The sequence below is a fragment of the Amphiura filiformis genome, chromosome 17, assembly GCF_039555335.1.
Source record: "Amphiura filiformis chromosome 17, Afil_fr2py, whole genome shotgun sequence".
Classification (NCBI taxonomy): domain Eukaryota; kingdom Metazoa; phylum Echinodermata; class Ophiuroidea; order Amphilepidida; family Amphiuridae; genus Amphiura; species Amphiura filiformis.
Genome location: NC_092644.1, coordinates 17,585,464 through 17,602,757, shown reverse-complemented (window position 1 = coordinate 17,602,757; position 17,294 = coordinate 17,585,464). Strand labels below are relative to the sequence as shown.

At 36.4% G+C, this 17,294-nt stretch overlaps 1 protein-coding gene across 4 annotated transcripts; it reads left to right on the top strand.

Moving 5' to 3' along the window:
* The first annotated feature begins 4,920 nt into the window (after positions 1-4,920).
* On the top strand, positions 4,921-16,563 carry LOC140137396 (uncharacterized). 4 transcript variants are annotated; one of them, XR_011856834.1, is made up of 3 exons: positions 4,921-5,111; positions 6,721-8,559; positions 14,226-16,563. XR_011856834.1 is itself a non-coding variant. In XM_072159037.1 (3 exons), the coding sequence occupies exons 2-3, from the start codon at positions 8,411-8,413 to the stop codon at positions 15,163-15,165; spliced, it is 1,089 nt and encodes a 362-aa protein (XP_072015138.1). In that variant the 5' UTR covers positions 4,921-5,111; positions 6,721-8,410; the 3' UTR covers positions 15,166-16,560. The 4 variants fall into 4 exon arrangements, 3 of the variants coding, with proteins under 3 accessions (XP_072015138.1, XP_072015137.1, XP_072015139.1); XM_072159037.1 differs by having other exon boundaries at positions 14,226-16,560; XM_072159036.1 differs by lacking the exon at positions 14,226-16,563 and having other exon boundaries at positions 6,721-8,864.
* The last annotated feature ends 731 nt before the right edge of the window (positions 16,564-17,294 follow it).

Here is a 17,294-nt window from a genome sequence, read left to right as displayed (position 1 = left end):
AAATAAAAGACAAACCTTTCACATAATTTTGGAAATTTGAAAAAATTTCTAAAATTCTTGAAATACAAAAAAAATACATTTAAGTGCAAAAGCTTTTTCTTCTGGGTAAGAAATGTTTTCTTACATGCAACAGCTTTTTTATTGCAGGGTAGAAATTTGATAAATAGGTCATCATATACAAAATGCATGCATGGACCTATTTATCAAATTTCTAACCTGCAAGAAAAAGGCTGTTGCATGCAAGAAAAAAATTCTTACCCAGAAGAAAAAAGCTTTTGCACTTAAATGTATTTTTTTTTGTATTTCCAGAATTTTAGATTCATTCCAAATTTCCAAAATTATTTGAAAGGTTTCTCCTTCCTATAATAAGCCTTCTACATGCACATTAGTTCCCCCCCCCTCCCTGCAAGGGGGCCCCTCCCACACATACCCGAAGAAGGGGGTGCCAAAAATTTTATGAATCATTGTTTTTATATTGTGCATTATATATATCAATTTCAGCCATGTAGGCCATGTAATTAGGCAAAGAAAAAACTTTGAAGAATGCCTCTCACATGTACAAAAGTATAGGAAACTAAACATTTTAAAACCACTTTTTTAGGGTGAAGGAAGCATTTTTTTCAAAAACGTCTGAAACAGGCTAAGAATTACTTTAACATCTAGATATATGCATATTTTATGTCACAAATGGCATCTTTGGGGTGCTTAATCTGCTAAAATCGCATGAGCATGACCCCTGCGGGCCGTGCGGGGGCTCTGCCCCCTCGACCCCCACAGGGGCTCTGTCTCCTTGACCTACATGGATAATATTTCAGATTTTTTTTTATCAAAGCCCACTCTCATGAGAGCCTCAGAATGGTGATTTCTTACTTTAAGTTTAAAAAGTCTAAAATCCATGAGCTTTTTAGGCTTTTTTTTTGAGCCCCTGGACCCCAACCGTTACGGGCGAGCGACAAGGCGCTCACGAATTTCACAGAAAATTTAAAGCAACATAGTTTAAGTTCCCAGACAGGAAATATTTTTCCTATGCCCTGGTGTATCGGTGGTTGGGGGTTGTATAAAGAACCTTGAAAATGGTATAAAGAACCTTAAAGATTTAAATAGGCTTAGGAATACTTTCTAATTAAAATTCAATAGAGCACACATATATCAATGTGCCTTATGTTAGAAGCAAATCGGAGATGTGGTTTTCATAATACATCAATTTTATATTTTCTTTATATACCTTATTGTTTTTACCAATAATCAATCAAGTTAATGAGCTAAAATGACAAGAGAAGCTCATTAATATGTAATTTTTGCCAATACTTTGCTAAAACTCCGTGCATAGGCCTTAATGTTATGTTCACTTGTTCAGGGTACTTTTATTTTGCATGCTTTTGCCTGAAACTGGGTTAAAGTGTTTCTAATATTATGTGCTAATGTACAGTGATGCCGCCCTCTAATTTGCATAGGCCTATTTGCATAATTAATAAGCATTTATGCAAATTACCGTAATGGAGTAACTTCGGTCAGCGGGGTAACTTTGGTCGGTCAAATATATTTTTTTAAATGGTCATATTTTCATACAGCAATATTGTTTTTAGTCATATTTGGTGTCAATTTGTTAAGAAATATATTTGGAAGAAATAATAGTCGCTCATGTCCAATTTCCTCGATTTGTCGTTTCCAGGATTTTTGACCAAAAATGAGGATTTTTTTACATTTTTTTTTTAGAAAAAATTAAAATCGATATTTATGAGCATGGATGTGTGCTTGATTTAGTTTTCAAGGAGTCAAATGTTACAAAAAAATAACAACATACCCTTATACAACGAAGATCATTTTTTTTCTTCTTCATGGGATGTAGGGCCTACTACTCTGACCAAAGTTGCCCCAAATGCGGGGTAACTTTGGTCGGGCTATTTTAACCCCTAGGGCACCCTTACAAAATTATTTAAAATCTTTTTTTTCAACTTCAAGGTGTAGAAGGGAACCCTAATGTCATAAAAAAGATATAATTAGAAATAGAACTGGTTTTGTTTGGAAGCAGTGGTTTAAAAACTCTGACAAGTGCCCAAAGTTATCCCATTTTACGGTAGCTCATTAAAGGAGTATTTCGTGAACCTAGCATCCTCTATTTATGTCATTTTTCAGTAGATATCCACGAAAAAACCTATTCCCAAAATTTCAGTTGATTCCGATTTTGCGTTCGCGAGTTATGCATGATTATGTATTACACTGCTCCATGCATAGACAATGCGTTGTAATTTCGTTCTGGTGCACCAGAACGAAATTCAAATTTCACGATATCTTTGCTGAACGAATTAATCTGCAAGAAATATTTTGTACATTAAACGTTTCCAGTGATATAAAAATCTCAACTTTTTTTGAGAAAAGTGGGGGATGAGGATGTGGATCACGAAATGCAATTAGAGGGAGGATGCATGCCAAATCGTTATGAACAATTTAAATAACTTGAACCCGGGATAAAGATACCGGTATAGGATTCATTCAATCTAGGATGTTCCGTTATCTTTGGTAACACAGCAAAATCAATCAATCAATCAATTCTGGACTTCCCACCTCTTGTTTCAGGTGCACCGCTTTATGCGTGAATGTCACTGGTAACTCCACAGACGAAAACACCACACGGTCACAATAGAATATAAAACACTCAAAACAAGCCAAGCTATATGTATCATACTGCAGTTACTGTCCGTTTTCCTATACACAATACACAGTGCTCTCTCCCATTGACGCGTGACCTCTACAAATAGCCCTACGTTAAAAGTATGGGGATATGACTAGTTAACGTCGCTGTGTGAAAAATAACCGGCCAATATTAAAAGTACTCTTCTAAAGTTCTAGAAAATATAGTTTTTAACATGTCCTAAATTTTAGCTAATTTAGATGTTTGGAAATATTCGTACTTTGGTGTTTTAGTTAATGTTATAGGTAATAGTAGGCCTACATTGCCTAGTTAACGTCGCTGTGTGAAAAATAACCGGCCAATATTAAAAGTACTCTTTTAAAATTCTAGACAATATAGTTTTGTAACATGTCCTAAATTTTTTAGCTAATTTAGGTGTTTGGAGAGGGTCGTAGGCCTACTTTTGTGTTTTAGGAAGGATATGTAAGCGGCAGATAACACCAAAAATATGAAGAAATTATTTCCAAACCGTGTTAAGTCAACAATCATTATGTTGCTCATTTTCAAGAATGCTGGTTTACAAAAAGCACGCCATTGTCTCATTTCGTGAACAAAAGTACACATACCAATTACCATTGTTTCCTTTCGTTTCCTTTATAATCGGTTACCCAACTGAAGCTATAATACAAACTTTATGCGATATCGCACATGAAAACAGTCACATGTGCACAGCCAGAGAAGATCCGATTTAATCAGTTGAGCTGTTTCAATGAGTGTTATCTTGGTTTAATAGCTTTTAATGGGGTTAAGTCATGCAAAGGTCGAGATGAATTCTACTGTAGACATGACTGCATCATGTAATGTACATGCTCAGGTACTAGATTATAGTGTGAGTTCTAAATAGCATTTGAGCTGATGTAGAGAAGTTATTATGAGTTAAAGACCCACTCAGTGATCCCAGCGCAAGTGTACAAAAATTAAAATTATTTATAAATTGCTTAAAAGTGAAGGATAAATCATTCAAATTGTCATTTGGTAGTTTTGAAATGACAAATTTGGCAAAAAACAAAGAAAACAGCAGTAGCCTACTGACGAATTTGAAGCCCCATTCAAATACATGTAGCTAATTTAGATACTGTCAGTATCTAAATTACAGATTCGTGTAAAATGTCTTATTTTGTCTTAAATACACGGCTGTCGGCTGAACCGCTCGCAGGCTCTATTAACACATCTATGACACTGACAAAGGTACCAAAATCTGAATTTTGATGATTTTTACGATTGTCCGGATGAGCAAATCACTGAATGGGCCTTTAATGTAATGCATGCATGTAGGTGATGCATAAATATAATAGGATAGAAGGTATTTAACCCTGGCTTAAACCTTGCAACTAGCACAAATACATATAGGTGGCTAAAAACAAATTGTGCTACTTCAGATACAAATTACAATTAAGCAAAAATATACAAAGAAAATAACTGCAACAGCATTATTAAATACATATCCGCAAAGTCGGCTAATGCGAGAAGTGCCGAACATGTCAATTAAAGCATGGACTGTAGCTATTTTGTTTCTACAGTCCATGATTATATAAAAACAAGAGGGATGCGGACACACAACACAAATGAGGCCAAGAAACTTTTAATAATGTAGTTTCAGACCACAGCAAGTGCTAACAGGCTATGTTGTAGAAATCTTAGCAATCAAAGCACTCCGGTGGACATGTAAAGCGTAGCACCAGCTCCTTGAGATGGCTTCAATTTCAGCTGTAGAATCAGGTGTCAAGCATAGGTGAACAGCTATATCTGGGTGTGAAGAATCTAGTAGAAGTTGAAGAATCAGCTTCCTGTTGCGCATAATTTCATTCACTTTGCACTCAGGATAGTTCTCGTAGAGAAATCTCTCAAGCCTTTTGGCGTAGAACTTTCGGCGTAGAACTTTCTTGGTAAAATACCTGGCAAAATAGGTCAAGGCCCGGGTCAAGGCCCATTGAGCAGCTTTGAGTTATCTATTTTGATGCATCCTCCCTAAAACAAAACATCCTTGAAATCTGATTGCCTTCTAAGTTTCTCGGATCAATAGGGGACCGCTCACAAACACTTGTTAGGGGGGCCTGATGCAAAAAAAGGGGGGACTGAAAATTAATATGATGTAGGCCTACAAAAAAAAATCGCTCCCCAGGCGTGACCGGCCAGCGACCAAAAAAAAAAAAAAAAAAAAAAAAAGAGCTGAAGTCGCGCAACCGCAAATTATTTAGTGGCGTGCGCCCATATTTTCAATTCCACTACACAGAGAGCTCGTAACCCAATTAAAAATCAAGAGGATTTCACATTTTGAGTACAAATTATAATTGCTTTTTAGTGAAATTACACCGTGGATTTTTGATTCGCACTCAGTCACAGCCCTTCCAGTTGCACTTGTATATGTACATATTATCAGAAACCGCATCCAGTTCAAAATTGAATGGATGTAAGATAGGTAAGCTTAAAAAATAAATTTACGATCGACTGATCGATCATGACTATGAGTTCAACTTCATGACTCCACAGATTCTAGATGGAATGATGCTCTTTAGTTGACATGATAATTATTTTAAAATTAAATCTTATAATTAATAGGGGCTTGAGGGGGGACAAGTATACTTTGCTAAACGAATTAATCTGCAAGAAATATTTTGTACATACACATGTAGCCAGAGGTTTCCAGTGATATAAAGATCTCAACTTTTTTTGAGAAAAGTGGGGGGATGAGGCTGTGGATCACGAAATGCCCCTTTAATTTATCGCATTTTTTTGTTTTTATAGAGGATTTCCCAATGAAAAACAACAGGGATATGTCCCTGACCCAGCTGCTTCTGCCACCTTTTATCATGCTACTTATTCTACTATAAACACTGTCTAGGTCTGATCTATACAGAGAATAGAGACCCTGGGGTGTTCACTCGCATGATATTTAATTGGGCGTCCTTATTGTAAATTGGATTCCAGATGCTATTGGCGTACTCAAGATGTGGTCTTTACACCAATGTCGTGTAGAGTATCTTTAGAATCTCCTCATCCATGAAGTCAAAAGTTCGGCGGATGATTCCTACCATTCTATTGGCTTTATTTGCTACCATGGCTGCATGTTTACTGAAGGACAAAGAGGGATCTAATTTCACGCCAAGGTCTTTTCTTTTCAGCAGACGCTGGTGAGGTACACTATCGAAGGCTTTACGGAAGTCAAGGTAAACGACATCAATGCCTCCCCCTTCATCAAGTAACTTTGTCCAGATTTCCATTATCTCCAAGAGCTGGGTGACACAAGATCTTCCAGATCTGAAACCATGCTGGTCATTACTAAGCAAGCGGTGGTCATTTAAGAACTTCATAACTTGATCTCTGATAATCGATTCCAACAATTTGCAAACAATTGATGTCAGGCTCACCGGCCTATAATTGCCGGGACTGGTTACATTTCCTTTCTTGAAAATGGCAGTGACATTTGCAATTTTCCACTCATCTGGTACAACGCCTTCATTCAATGACTTATTGAATACAATGGAGAGGGGTGATGCAATAACATTAGCTGCTTCTTTCAAAATTCTGGGGGGTATTCCATCTGGACCTGGAGACTTGGCAGCATTGAGTTTACTCAGCTTCTTCTTAACATCCTCTTCCGTAACGAGTAGACTGTCTAGCTTACTCCCATGATACTTCTTCTCTGGTTCAGGAATCTCATCCTTATTTTCAGCAGTAAATACGCTGGCAAAAAACTTATTAAGTTCCTCTGCTTTCTCTTCGTCGCTGTGTGCGTAGGACCCATCTTCCCTCACCAGATCACTCACTCCTTGCTTCACCTTTGTTTTTGTCCTGACAATACTTCCAGAAACTTTTTGGATTGTCTTTAATTTCATTCGCCAACTTCTTCTCGAACATCTTCTTTGCCTTCCTCACTTCATTGGTTGCTTGGTTTCTGATTTTACAATACTGCTGATAGTCATGATATTGCTTGGTGTTTGTGTATCTCTTCCAGGCATGATACATGTAGAACTACTTCTAAAACAATACATTTTACCAACTTCTATCTATTTTTATTATCATTTCAGAGCTATGAAAGCGAGACCCCAAATTCAGCCTTTACAGGGCAGGACATGTCAAGTACAACTTGAGTCAAATTATGCAAACAGTTTTCAACCATACAGATGTATCTACTGCAGACAGTTTTACAGTAATTTGACATATTACGTGAAACATGTCAGAAGACATAGAGCAAAATTACACTGGTCCTGGTACAACTGTAAAGAAACTATACATAAAAGGATTTGTACAGTGAAACAATACCAATGTAAATATTGCAACAAGAGTTTCTCCTACCAAAGTGAACATATAACACATGAAAGGATTCACACCAAAGAGAAATCTTATCAATGTAAATATTGTGAAAGGTGTTTCTCAGACGCAGGTAATAAGACTAGACATGAAAGGATTCACACCAAAGAGAAACCTTATCAATGTAAATATTGTGAAAGGCGTTTCTCAGTCGCAGGTAATAAGACTAGACATGAAAGGATTCACACCAAAGAGAAACCTTATCAATGTAAATATTGTGAAAGGCGTTTCTCAGCGACAGGTAACAAGACTAAACATGAAAGGATTCACACCAAAGAGAAACCTTACCAGTGTAAATATTGTGAAAAGAGTTTCGCAAATACAGGTAACAAGATTGAACATGAAAGGATTCACACCAAAGATAAACCTTATCAATGTAAATATTGTGAAAGGCGTTTCTCAGCGAAAGGTAACAAGACTAGACATGAAAGGATTCACACCAAAGAGAAACCTTATCAATGTAAATATTGTAAAAAGACTTTCTCACATTCAAGTCACAAGACTAGGCATGAAAGGATTCATACCAAAAAGAAACCTTATCAATGTATATATTGTGAAAAGAGTTTCTCAGATGCAAGTAGCAATATTAAACATGAAAGGATTCACACCAAAGAGAAAGCTCACCAATGTAAATATTGTGAAAAGAGTTTCTCACGGGTAGGATACAAGACTGAACATGAAAGGATTCACACCAAAGAGAAACCTTATCAATGTAAATATTGTGAAAAGAGTTTCTCACGAGCAGGATACAAGACCAAACATGAAAGGATTCACTCCAAAGAGAAACCCTATCAATGTGATTATTGTGAAAAGGGTTTCAGATATTCAAGTTACAAGACTAGACATGAAAGAAGGATTCATACTAAAGAGAAACCATACCAATGTAAATATTGTGAAAAGAGTTTCTCAGATACAAGTGTGAAGACCGTACATGAAAGGATTCACACCAAAGAGAAACCTTACCAATGTGAATATTGTGAAAAGAGTTTCTCACAGGCAGGATGCAAGACTAAACATGAAAGGATTCACACCAAAGAGAAACCGTACCAATGTAAATATTGTGAAAAGACTTTCTCACGATCAAGTCACAAAAGGATTCACACCAAAGAAAAACCTTACCAATGTAAATAGTGTGAAAAGACTTTCTCACGAACAAGTGATAAGACCAAACATGAAAGAATTCACACCAAAGAAAAACCTTATCAATGTTAATATTGTGAAAAGACTTTCTTACTTTCAAGTCACAAGACTAGACATGACAGGATTCATACCGAAGAGAAACCATACCAATTTAAATATTGTGAAAAGGGTTTCTCAACTTCAAGTGACGAGACTAGACATGAAAGTAGTCACAACAAAGAGAAACCTTAGCAATGTAAATATTGTGGAGAGTTTCTCACAGGCAGGATGCAAGGGTCCACACCAAAGAGAAACATTAACATTGTAAATATTGTGGAAAGAGTTTCTCAACTTCAAGTAAGAAGACAGGACATGAAAGGATTCACACCAAAGAGAAACTATACCAATGCAAATATTGTGAAAAGAATTTCTCGCAGGTATGTACCAAGTCTACATGAAAGGATTCACACCAAAGGGAAGATAGGGGACCCTTAAAGCCATAATGTATGAGTTGGTATTCTTTATTAAACTAGAGCGGTTACCGCACCATAGCTGAACCATTGGGCTTTGGCAGTATATTGTGGTACATGTATACATCACCCATCTATGACCCCTTAATGACCTTAAATGAATTTTAAAATATTTCAAACATGCTTAGAATGTCATATGGATCATTGCATTTAAATATCAGCTCAATTGGAGCATTTTGAAAACTGGACCTTTGACCCCTTCATGACCCCTTAATGCCCTTAAATGATATTAAAATATTTTTTAGTATTTTTTACATGTGTAGAATGTCACAAAGATCATAGACCCTCCCTCGGGTCCGTGGAGAACGACTGGTAATGTAGATTACATAGCATTAAAAATCAACCCAATACACGGACCCTCCCAGTCTGTAGGCAATTTGACTTCCAGCTCCCACAAACTGCTGGAAGTTCACTTTTCGGATTTGGAGTCACGCAATCTTTCTATATACCACGTCCATGTTTTCACTACATTAACGCTTTGTGTAGCGACTAAACAACGATATTGTATCCGACCAATCAACGCAGCTTGGCAGCGCGGGATATTTGAAAAGGCTTCCTAGCTAAATAATGTGCAAACATTTGCAAACCGCACGCGCTTAATGTACATAATATGGACAATAGGCCTAAGTCCGAGTCGAGTGGTTGCCTTTTATTATTGCGCGTACCATGGGTCTATCAGACGCGTGCCACTTGAGCTCAATACCTCTCAGTTGTTGACAAGTGTCCCATCCGATCTTAAGCGTCACATCCCGCGGCATAGCTTTGTGCTACCATATTTGAATTGAAACTGGGGCGGGGCTTTCGTAATTGACATCGGAATCACCGTGCTTCGTTGAACGAATATTTGGAAGTGAGATCTCTAACAGATTGGACCAGTCTCGGAATCAGCGCTCAATGGACTTTCGCGTTCACTTATAATACGAGTATATTTCTATATTGCTGCATGGTTGACTGTGGTGGGTGTAATTAGTGGCGTCGATTTGTGGATGAAGAGGAATGGGTTTTTGGCATTGAAGAAAATAAGGGGGGGGGGGGGGGAGTTGGTATTTTTTTCATAGGGCATTACGTAATTATTTATTGTTACATTATCCAGAGATAGAACCGAACCGAGACTGGGGCCAGTCTACAAAGATCATTGCATTTAAATATCAGCTCTTTGAAAACTTGACCTTTGACCCCTTACTGACCCCTTAATGACCATAAATGAATTTTAAAATATTTTAAACATGTTTAGAATGTCATAAAGATCATTGCATTTAAATATCAGCTCAATTGGAGCATTTTTGAAAACTGGACCTTTGACCCCTTCATGACCCCTTAATGCCCTTAAATGATATTAAAATATTTTTTAGTATTTTTTACATGTTTAGAATGTCACAAAGATCATTGCATTTAAATATCAGCTCAATTGGAGCATTTTTGAAAACGTGACCTTTGACCCCTTTATCACCCCTTAATGACCTTAAATGAATATTAAAATATTTTAAACATGTTTAGAATGTCATAAAGATCATTGCATATAAATTTCAGCTCAATTGGAGCATTTTCGGTTAAAATGACCTTTTTTGACCCCTTGGATGACCTCTGACCATTTCATGGTTCAGCAAAAATAATGAGAAATATTACATGTAGTAAGAACTGTCGGGAAAGTTTGCTGTCCAATTTGAACTGAAATAGTAATGCACATTGTAAAGTGAAAGAAATCCAACTGGTTATTTTGGCCATGTGACATGCAGCTCTATTCGAGGACATAAAGTTGTAATAAAAAAAATTGTGACTTCATGTCGAACTTTGCTCTGTTGACCTACAACAAACACACAGATTTGGCTGAGTTCATTTAGGTGTAAGTTGGGACATGTGTAAACATAACAAATAATAATGAAAAAAAAAACAGGTTTGAAACAAATTAACCAATTTCATTATGACTTTAATTACCAATGTATATTACTGTGAAAAGACTTGAAATGCATGTATTCCACGCACTTCAAGGATTCACACCTTGTACACGACTCCTTCGAAAAATAAATGAAAATGTAAAAAGGTGAAGGGGTGGTGCAATAATTATGTGTACCCTGGGGTGGTGAATTATAGGGGTGGGGGCAAAGAGTTTTTGGCATGTCAAAGGGGGGGCAAAGAGTTTTTTGGCAGGCTGGGGGAAAGAGATTTTTGGTAGACCACTTTAAGAATTCACCACCCTGGGGGTACACATAATTATTGCACAGCCCCTAAGACCTTATAATTATGTAAAATATCTGAATGCGAAAATATTGGCGTATACAGTATTTGGTGAGTTGTCATTTGGAGAGTTCCAATATGGCAAGTTGTCAATTGGAGAATTCAACTATGGTGAGTTGTCATTTGGAGAGTCCAACAACAAATTATTCATGACGATGCGTGAGATTTTATGCAGCTTTATCATTTTGCAGCTTTTGTGTGATATTTACTACCTAGGCATGCCATTATACTACCTTGGCGTGAGAAAGTGACCCAATGCATGAGACTCACGGCCAATGCGTGAGTTGACAGTCCTGATTGAACTCTCCAATGACATTAAAGTCATAATGTACGATCTTTTTTTAGAATTTACCTTTATTTTTTTCAAAACCGATTTTTTGGCATATTTGTAATACTTACACATGTTCTAACTTAAATCTATGAGCAAACTGTCAAATTCGTCCTATTTGTAGTAAAACGGGACGATTTTCTGTTGGTCAGACATAAAGTCATAATTTTAGACTATGACTTTATGTCGGCCACGATCGCAAACCGTAGTCTCGTACAAAACTAAGCTTGTTACGCTCCCTCCACATGTGGAGGAGCGTAACCAAACTGGCCGCGTAGGAGACTAACTCTGAGGCCGCACTCGCTGTATAGTGCGAGATGTTTCGAGTGATAGAGGTGAAGTTTATGATGTTGTTTCTTTGCAAATTCCCAATGTTTTTCGCGTCCAAATGTATTGGGAACTTTCATAATGATTGCATATTATCATTTTAGAAAAAAAAAAGAAAAATCTAAAAATTTAAAAAGATCGTACATTAAGGCTTTAACTCACCATATTATTTGACCTAAATAACCCTCCTCACTTTAAAGTACAATCCCCAGGATACAAACATCCCCAAAACAACGATTAAGGTTTACAAATTGGAATCGCAAAATTTCGGATCCCAATTTGCAAGGGCTGTGAGGGCAGTGAGCAGATTTGCATATTTGAGCATTTCCGTACTGTATTCCTTTTTAGAGCGTATTATTTTAAAGGCACCCATGAATGTTTGCCAAAAGTCGCTTCCCCCCAAGCTTGCAAAAAGTTGCTTTCACCAGCCGTTTTGGTGAAAGTCCCACCTAAAGCCCAATTGCACATTTTTTGTGTCAGAAATGAGTTTTGAAAGTCAAAAAGTCACACTTTGTTCTATTTTTAACAAGCCAAATCGAGTCTGCTGTGATTGGTGCTCTACGCAACATGCTCTTAAATGAAAGCAACACATTGGTTTGGGCCTCCTATTGAGGAACTTAAACAACGCGTTGCTTTGCAAAGCTATGTTCCTATTGGCTGGTTTATACATAATGGCCCCAATGGCTTGCTATATTCGTGGCCGGTGTAAATTATTTGGTGGCATGCGCCCTTATTGTCAACCCCACTGCACAGAGAGCTCGTAGCCCCAATTAAAAAATTGTTAGTGAATTTGTCACGTTTGTCGCCATCAAAAGAGGATATTTTCAGTACAAATTAGTGAAATTACACCGTGGGTATTTGGTTCAAACTAGTCACAGCCCTTCTAGTTGGACTTGGGTAAGTTCATATTATCAGAAACCGCATCCAATTCAAAATTGAATCAGTTGACAGTTGCATTATTTGGTTGAGTTGCCAAAGTTCATGCAGCTTAAAATTTACGATCTGTCACGAGTTTATGACTCCACAGCATAAATATATTAATTAAAGCCTTAATGTAGATCTTTTTTCAGAATTTACCTTTATTTTTTTCAAACCCGATTTTTTAGCATATTTGTAATACTTACACATTATATGTTCTAGGTATGCTAGGTGAATTCAAATTTGCCATCAAACTGCATCATTTTATAAAGCCCTTGAGTAAACAAAGCCAACACTGAAAACCTTTTTTTCATAGCACTTTCCGCAGCAAAGTTACATCTTGTCAAAGATTGACTTTCATCAAAAAGATTCAGCTAGTTATGGTTAAAAAAAATCATAGGGTGGAGCCGTGGTCCCCACGCGGTGGCCCCCACTGCTAATTTATAGCATGTAACCTACCTGAAATGATTTAACTCACTTACTCAGCTAATTTATAATTTTCTCCTTTAAAATAACTTTCAACTATTTCTACTTGCCATTTTCTGACTTTAATAATATCAACAATAAATGATGAATGAACAAAGAGTACAACTCCACCTTCACTTATTTATAAAATCAAATATTGTTGTGAAATAATTAAATGCCCGCTCTAGTCAAAACGAGTCAATATTTGCTTGTAAGGCCAATTACAATTGATCCTTAGTTTCCTGTTTCCCTCGCGCGTCCAAAATCAAGAATGGAAAAATATTTAATTATTTTATTTATATTTTGGATTTTCTCTTTTAAAATAACTTTAAATGACTCCCATTTGCTACTTTCTGACTTTGATCATATCAACAATAATGATGAATCAACAAAGAACATAACTGTACCATTACTTATGTATAAAATCAAACATAGTTGTAAAATAATTAAATGCTTGTCCCTTGTCGAAACGGGTTGATGTAGGTTGCGACCACTTGTTTTAAAATAAAGAAAATAAAAGATAATTAATAATTAATAATTAAAAGTCGCCTCATCCCTTGTTTTCAACCATGAAACAGGAAACTAAGAATTAATTGTGAAGGGCCTAATAGTTCAAACTAAATAAAGAAAATAAAAGATAATTAATAATTAATAATTAAAAGTCACCTCGTCCCTTTTTCAAAATCTTAAACAGGAAACTAATAATCAAGTGCTAAGGGCCTTATGTGTATAACACTGCTCCATAGACAATGTGTTGTAATTTCGTTCTGGTGCACCAGAACGAAATTCAAATTTCACGATATCTTTGCAAAACGAATTAATCTGCAAGAAATATTTTGTGCATATAAACATTATGTAGCCAGAGGTTTCCAGTGATATAAAAATCTCAACTTTTTTTGAGAAAAGTGGGGGGATGAGGCTGTGGATCACGAAATGCCCTTTAATATAAAGTGAAATTTTGTGTTTTCCATAGTGGTGTATCAGCCACACGTCACTTTTCATACACATTAATAATAAACGAACTAATAAAAACATTGTATGTCATAGTGGCGTATTACCTCGCTACATTCTATTGTGGCGTATCGGACCGACATACCACCATGGAATGAAGCCGATGAAAAGTAACGATATAGGGATTACGCAGTGACCTTATCCTTCACTATAAAACAGTTTAGTTTAATTTTTGCACACTTGCCCTGGGATCACTATGTGACTTTAAGTAGCTTTATCTAGCTTAATCCAAGCAATAAAACAATTCATTTTACCAGTTGATAGGCCTATATTTTCTTTTTCGTTTCAGAGCTATGAAGACAAAGTCTGAAATTCAGCATTTACAGGTCAGGATATATCCAGTACAACTTCAGCATGCAAACAGTTTTCAGCCATACAGGTGTATCTACTGCAGACGGTTTTACAGTACTTTTACATATTATGTGAAACATGTGATAAGACATAGAGCAAAATTACATGGGTACTTGTATAGTTGTAAGCAGACTATACATAAAAGGATTTGTATAGTGAAACCATACCAATGTAACAAGAGTTTTTCCTACCCGAGTGCACAGAATTATACACATGAAAGGATCCACAGCAAAGAGAAGACATGCCAATGTACATATTGTGAAAAGAGTTTCTCAGGTACCAAGACTAAACATGAAAGGATTCACACCAAAGAGAAACCTTATCAATGTAAATATTGTGAAAAGAGTTTCTCATTTGCAAGTAACAAGACTAGACATGAAAGGATTCACACCAAAGACAAACCTTACCAATGTAAATATTGTGAAAAACGTTTCTCAGAGGTAGGTCACAAAACCCAACATGAAAAGATTCACACCAAAGAGAAACCTTTCCAATGTAAATATTGTAAAAGGAGTTTCTCACAGGCAAGCAACAAGACTAGCCATGAGAGGATTCACACCAAAGAGAAGCCATACCAATGTAAATATTGTGAAAAGAGTTTCTCACACGCAGGTAGCAAGACTAGACATGAAAGGATTCACACCAAAGAGAAACCTCACCAAAGTAAAAATTGTGAAAAGAGTTTCCCATGTGCAAGTAGCAAGATTAACCATGAAAGGATTCACACCGAGAAACTTTACCAATGTAAATATTGTGAAATAAGTTTCTCAAATTCAAGTCACAAGACTAAACATGAAAGGATTCACACCAAAGAGAAACCTTTCCAATGTAAATTTTGTGAAAAGAGTTTCTCAGAGGCAGGTAACAAGACTACATGAAAGAATTCACACCAAAGAGAAACCTTACCAATGTAAATATTGTAAAAAGAGTTTCTCAACTTCAGGTGACAAGAATGCACATGAAAGGATTCACACCAAAGAGAAACCGTACCATTGTAAATTTTGTGAAAAGAGTTTCTCAGAGGCAGGTAACAAGACTGTACATGAAAGAATTCACACCAAAGAGAAACCTTGCCAATGTAAATATTGTAAAAAGAGTTTCTCAACTTCAGGTGACAAGAATGCACATGAAAGGATTCACACCAAAGAGAAACCGTACCATTGTAAATTTTGTGAAAAGGGTTTCTCAACTTCAAGTGCCAAGACTAAACATGAAAGGATTCACACCAAAGAGAAACCATATCAATGTAAATATTGTGAAAAGAGTTTCTCAGATGTAAGTAACAAGACCCAACATGAAAGGATTCACACCAAAGAGAAACCTTACCAATGTCAATATTGTGAAAAGACTTTCTCACAGGCATCTCACAAGAACATACATGAAAGAATTCACATCAAAGAGAAACCTTACTAATGTAAATATTGTGAAAAGACTTTCACACATAAATGCCACAAGACTGTACATGAAAGGATTCATACCATGGAGAAACCTTAGAGTTTCTCAGAGGCAAGTAACATGACCAAACATGAAAGGATTCACACAAAAAAAACCTTTATCATTGTTAATTGTGAAAAGAGTTTCTGAGCTTAATGTACCATGACTGTACATGAAAGGATTCAAACTTAAGAATGTAAATAAATAAACCTTATCAATGTAAATATTGTAAAAGGATACAAGTAGGTCATGTTTTTTTAGGTGGTCACCAACAAAAGGTAGAGCTGTCACATTTTGCCAAATCATTTCATCTTCATAATTTAATGAATTAATAACAAATACAGGTTAACAAAGTTCTTTGTATCTGATCCAGAATGTTCACTTACTTGTGTACGTTTCAACAACACCTGTTGTCTTTATCAACACTTGATGGGTAGTGACTGCTATTGGCAACCGACTGCTATTGGCAACCGACTGCTATTGGCTATTGGCAAGCGTTGGTTGCCAATAGCAGTCACTACCCATCAAGTGTTGATAAAGACAACAGGTGTTGTTGAAACGTACACAGGGAGGAGATCTGTGTAATTTCAATGGGAAGTTGGTTTGCATTATTAAAATTATGTAATTATGGATTTAACAAGTTTTTTGTTAATGCAGGAATATGTGTGTCATGGAATCCAATGGGATTTTAAAAATAAAAAGAACACAAGGAGAAAAACTCTCACTAGTGTCTGATAAACTGAATGTGATTTAATGTAAAATTGTTTTTGTTTTATGTTCAAAGTATGTCGTTAATGACTTTCTCAATCAATGAAGGCAAAGCCAAACAAATGTCTGTCTTATGTCATGAAGAGATGTTTCCCAAATAAGAGGGACATAAAATCCAATATTCACAATGATGAATTCTATATCCGCTTTGAATTTTATAATGCATCCTGTCAATTATTACGATACATACCTGTTATGATGTGTGTGTATTGAGAGTGATCTTCTGAAGTTTTTTTTTTTCACCTGTTTTTTTTTTGGGGGGGGCTATGTCCCTATGTCTAATTGGAACTAAGGCAGTTGTTAGCCCAGTTGATGGGGCATCAGCAGGCCCGTACGCAGGATTTTTTTTGGGGGGTGCTGATTTTGAAAAGGTGGACTTTTGTCAAAGGGGGGCGATTTTGTGAAAAGTGGACTTTTCCCCCCAAATTGGGACCTATTTTGACCAAAAAAAACGTAAAAAACCTGATTCTTAAATGTTGGGACTTTTTGTATACTTTTGCAAGTACGGGCCTGGGCATCAGACGCTGGTGGTTGGAAAATGTTCCCTTGAAAATAATTGCACTAACTTAAAATTCCAGCTGGACAAGGAACTATTGCTGAAGGGCAGGATAAGAGGAGACACTTTCGTCCACGTCCAAATTTGAGATTTCTTGATATGTACTATGAACACTAAAGGGAACAACCCAAAAGTTCGATGAAGCCCTATAAACGAAATTCCTTTCGTTAGTGGGGGAGCGGGTCAGAAAGTCCGATTACGTTTGTAAATAAGTATTTTGTAAACATTGGTCAAAGTTGATCTTTTTTT

Bases quoted from the DNA above. Each gene is read 5' to 3' on its own strand.
- LOC140137396 (XM_072159036.1), top strand. From the start codon at position 6,725: ATGAAAGCGAGACCCCAAATTCAGCCTTTACAGGGCAGGACATGTCAA.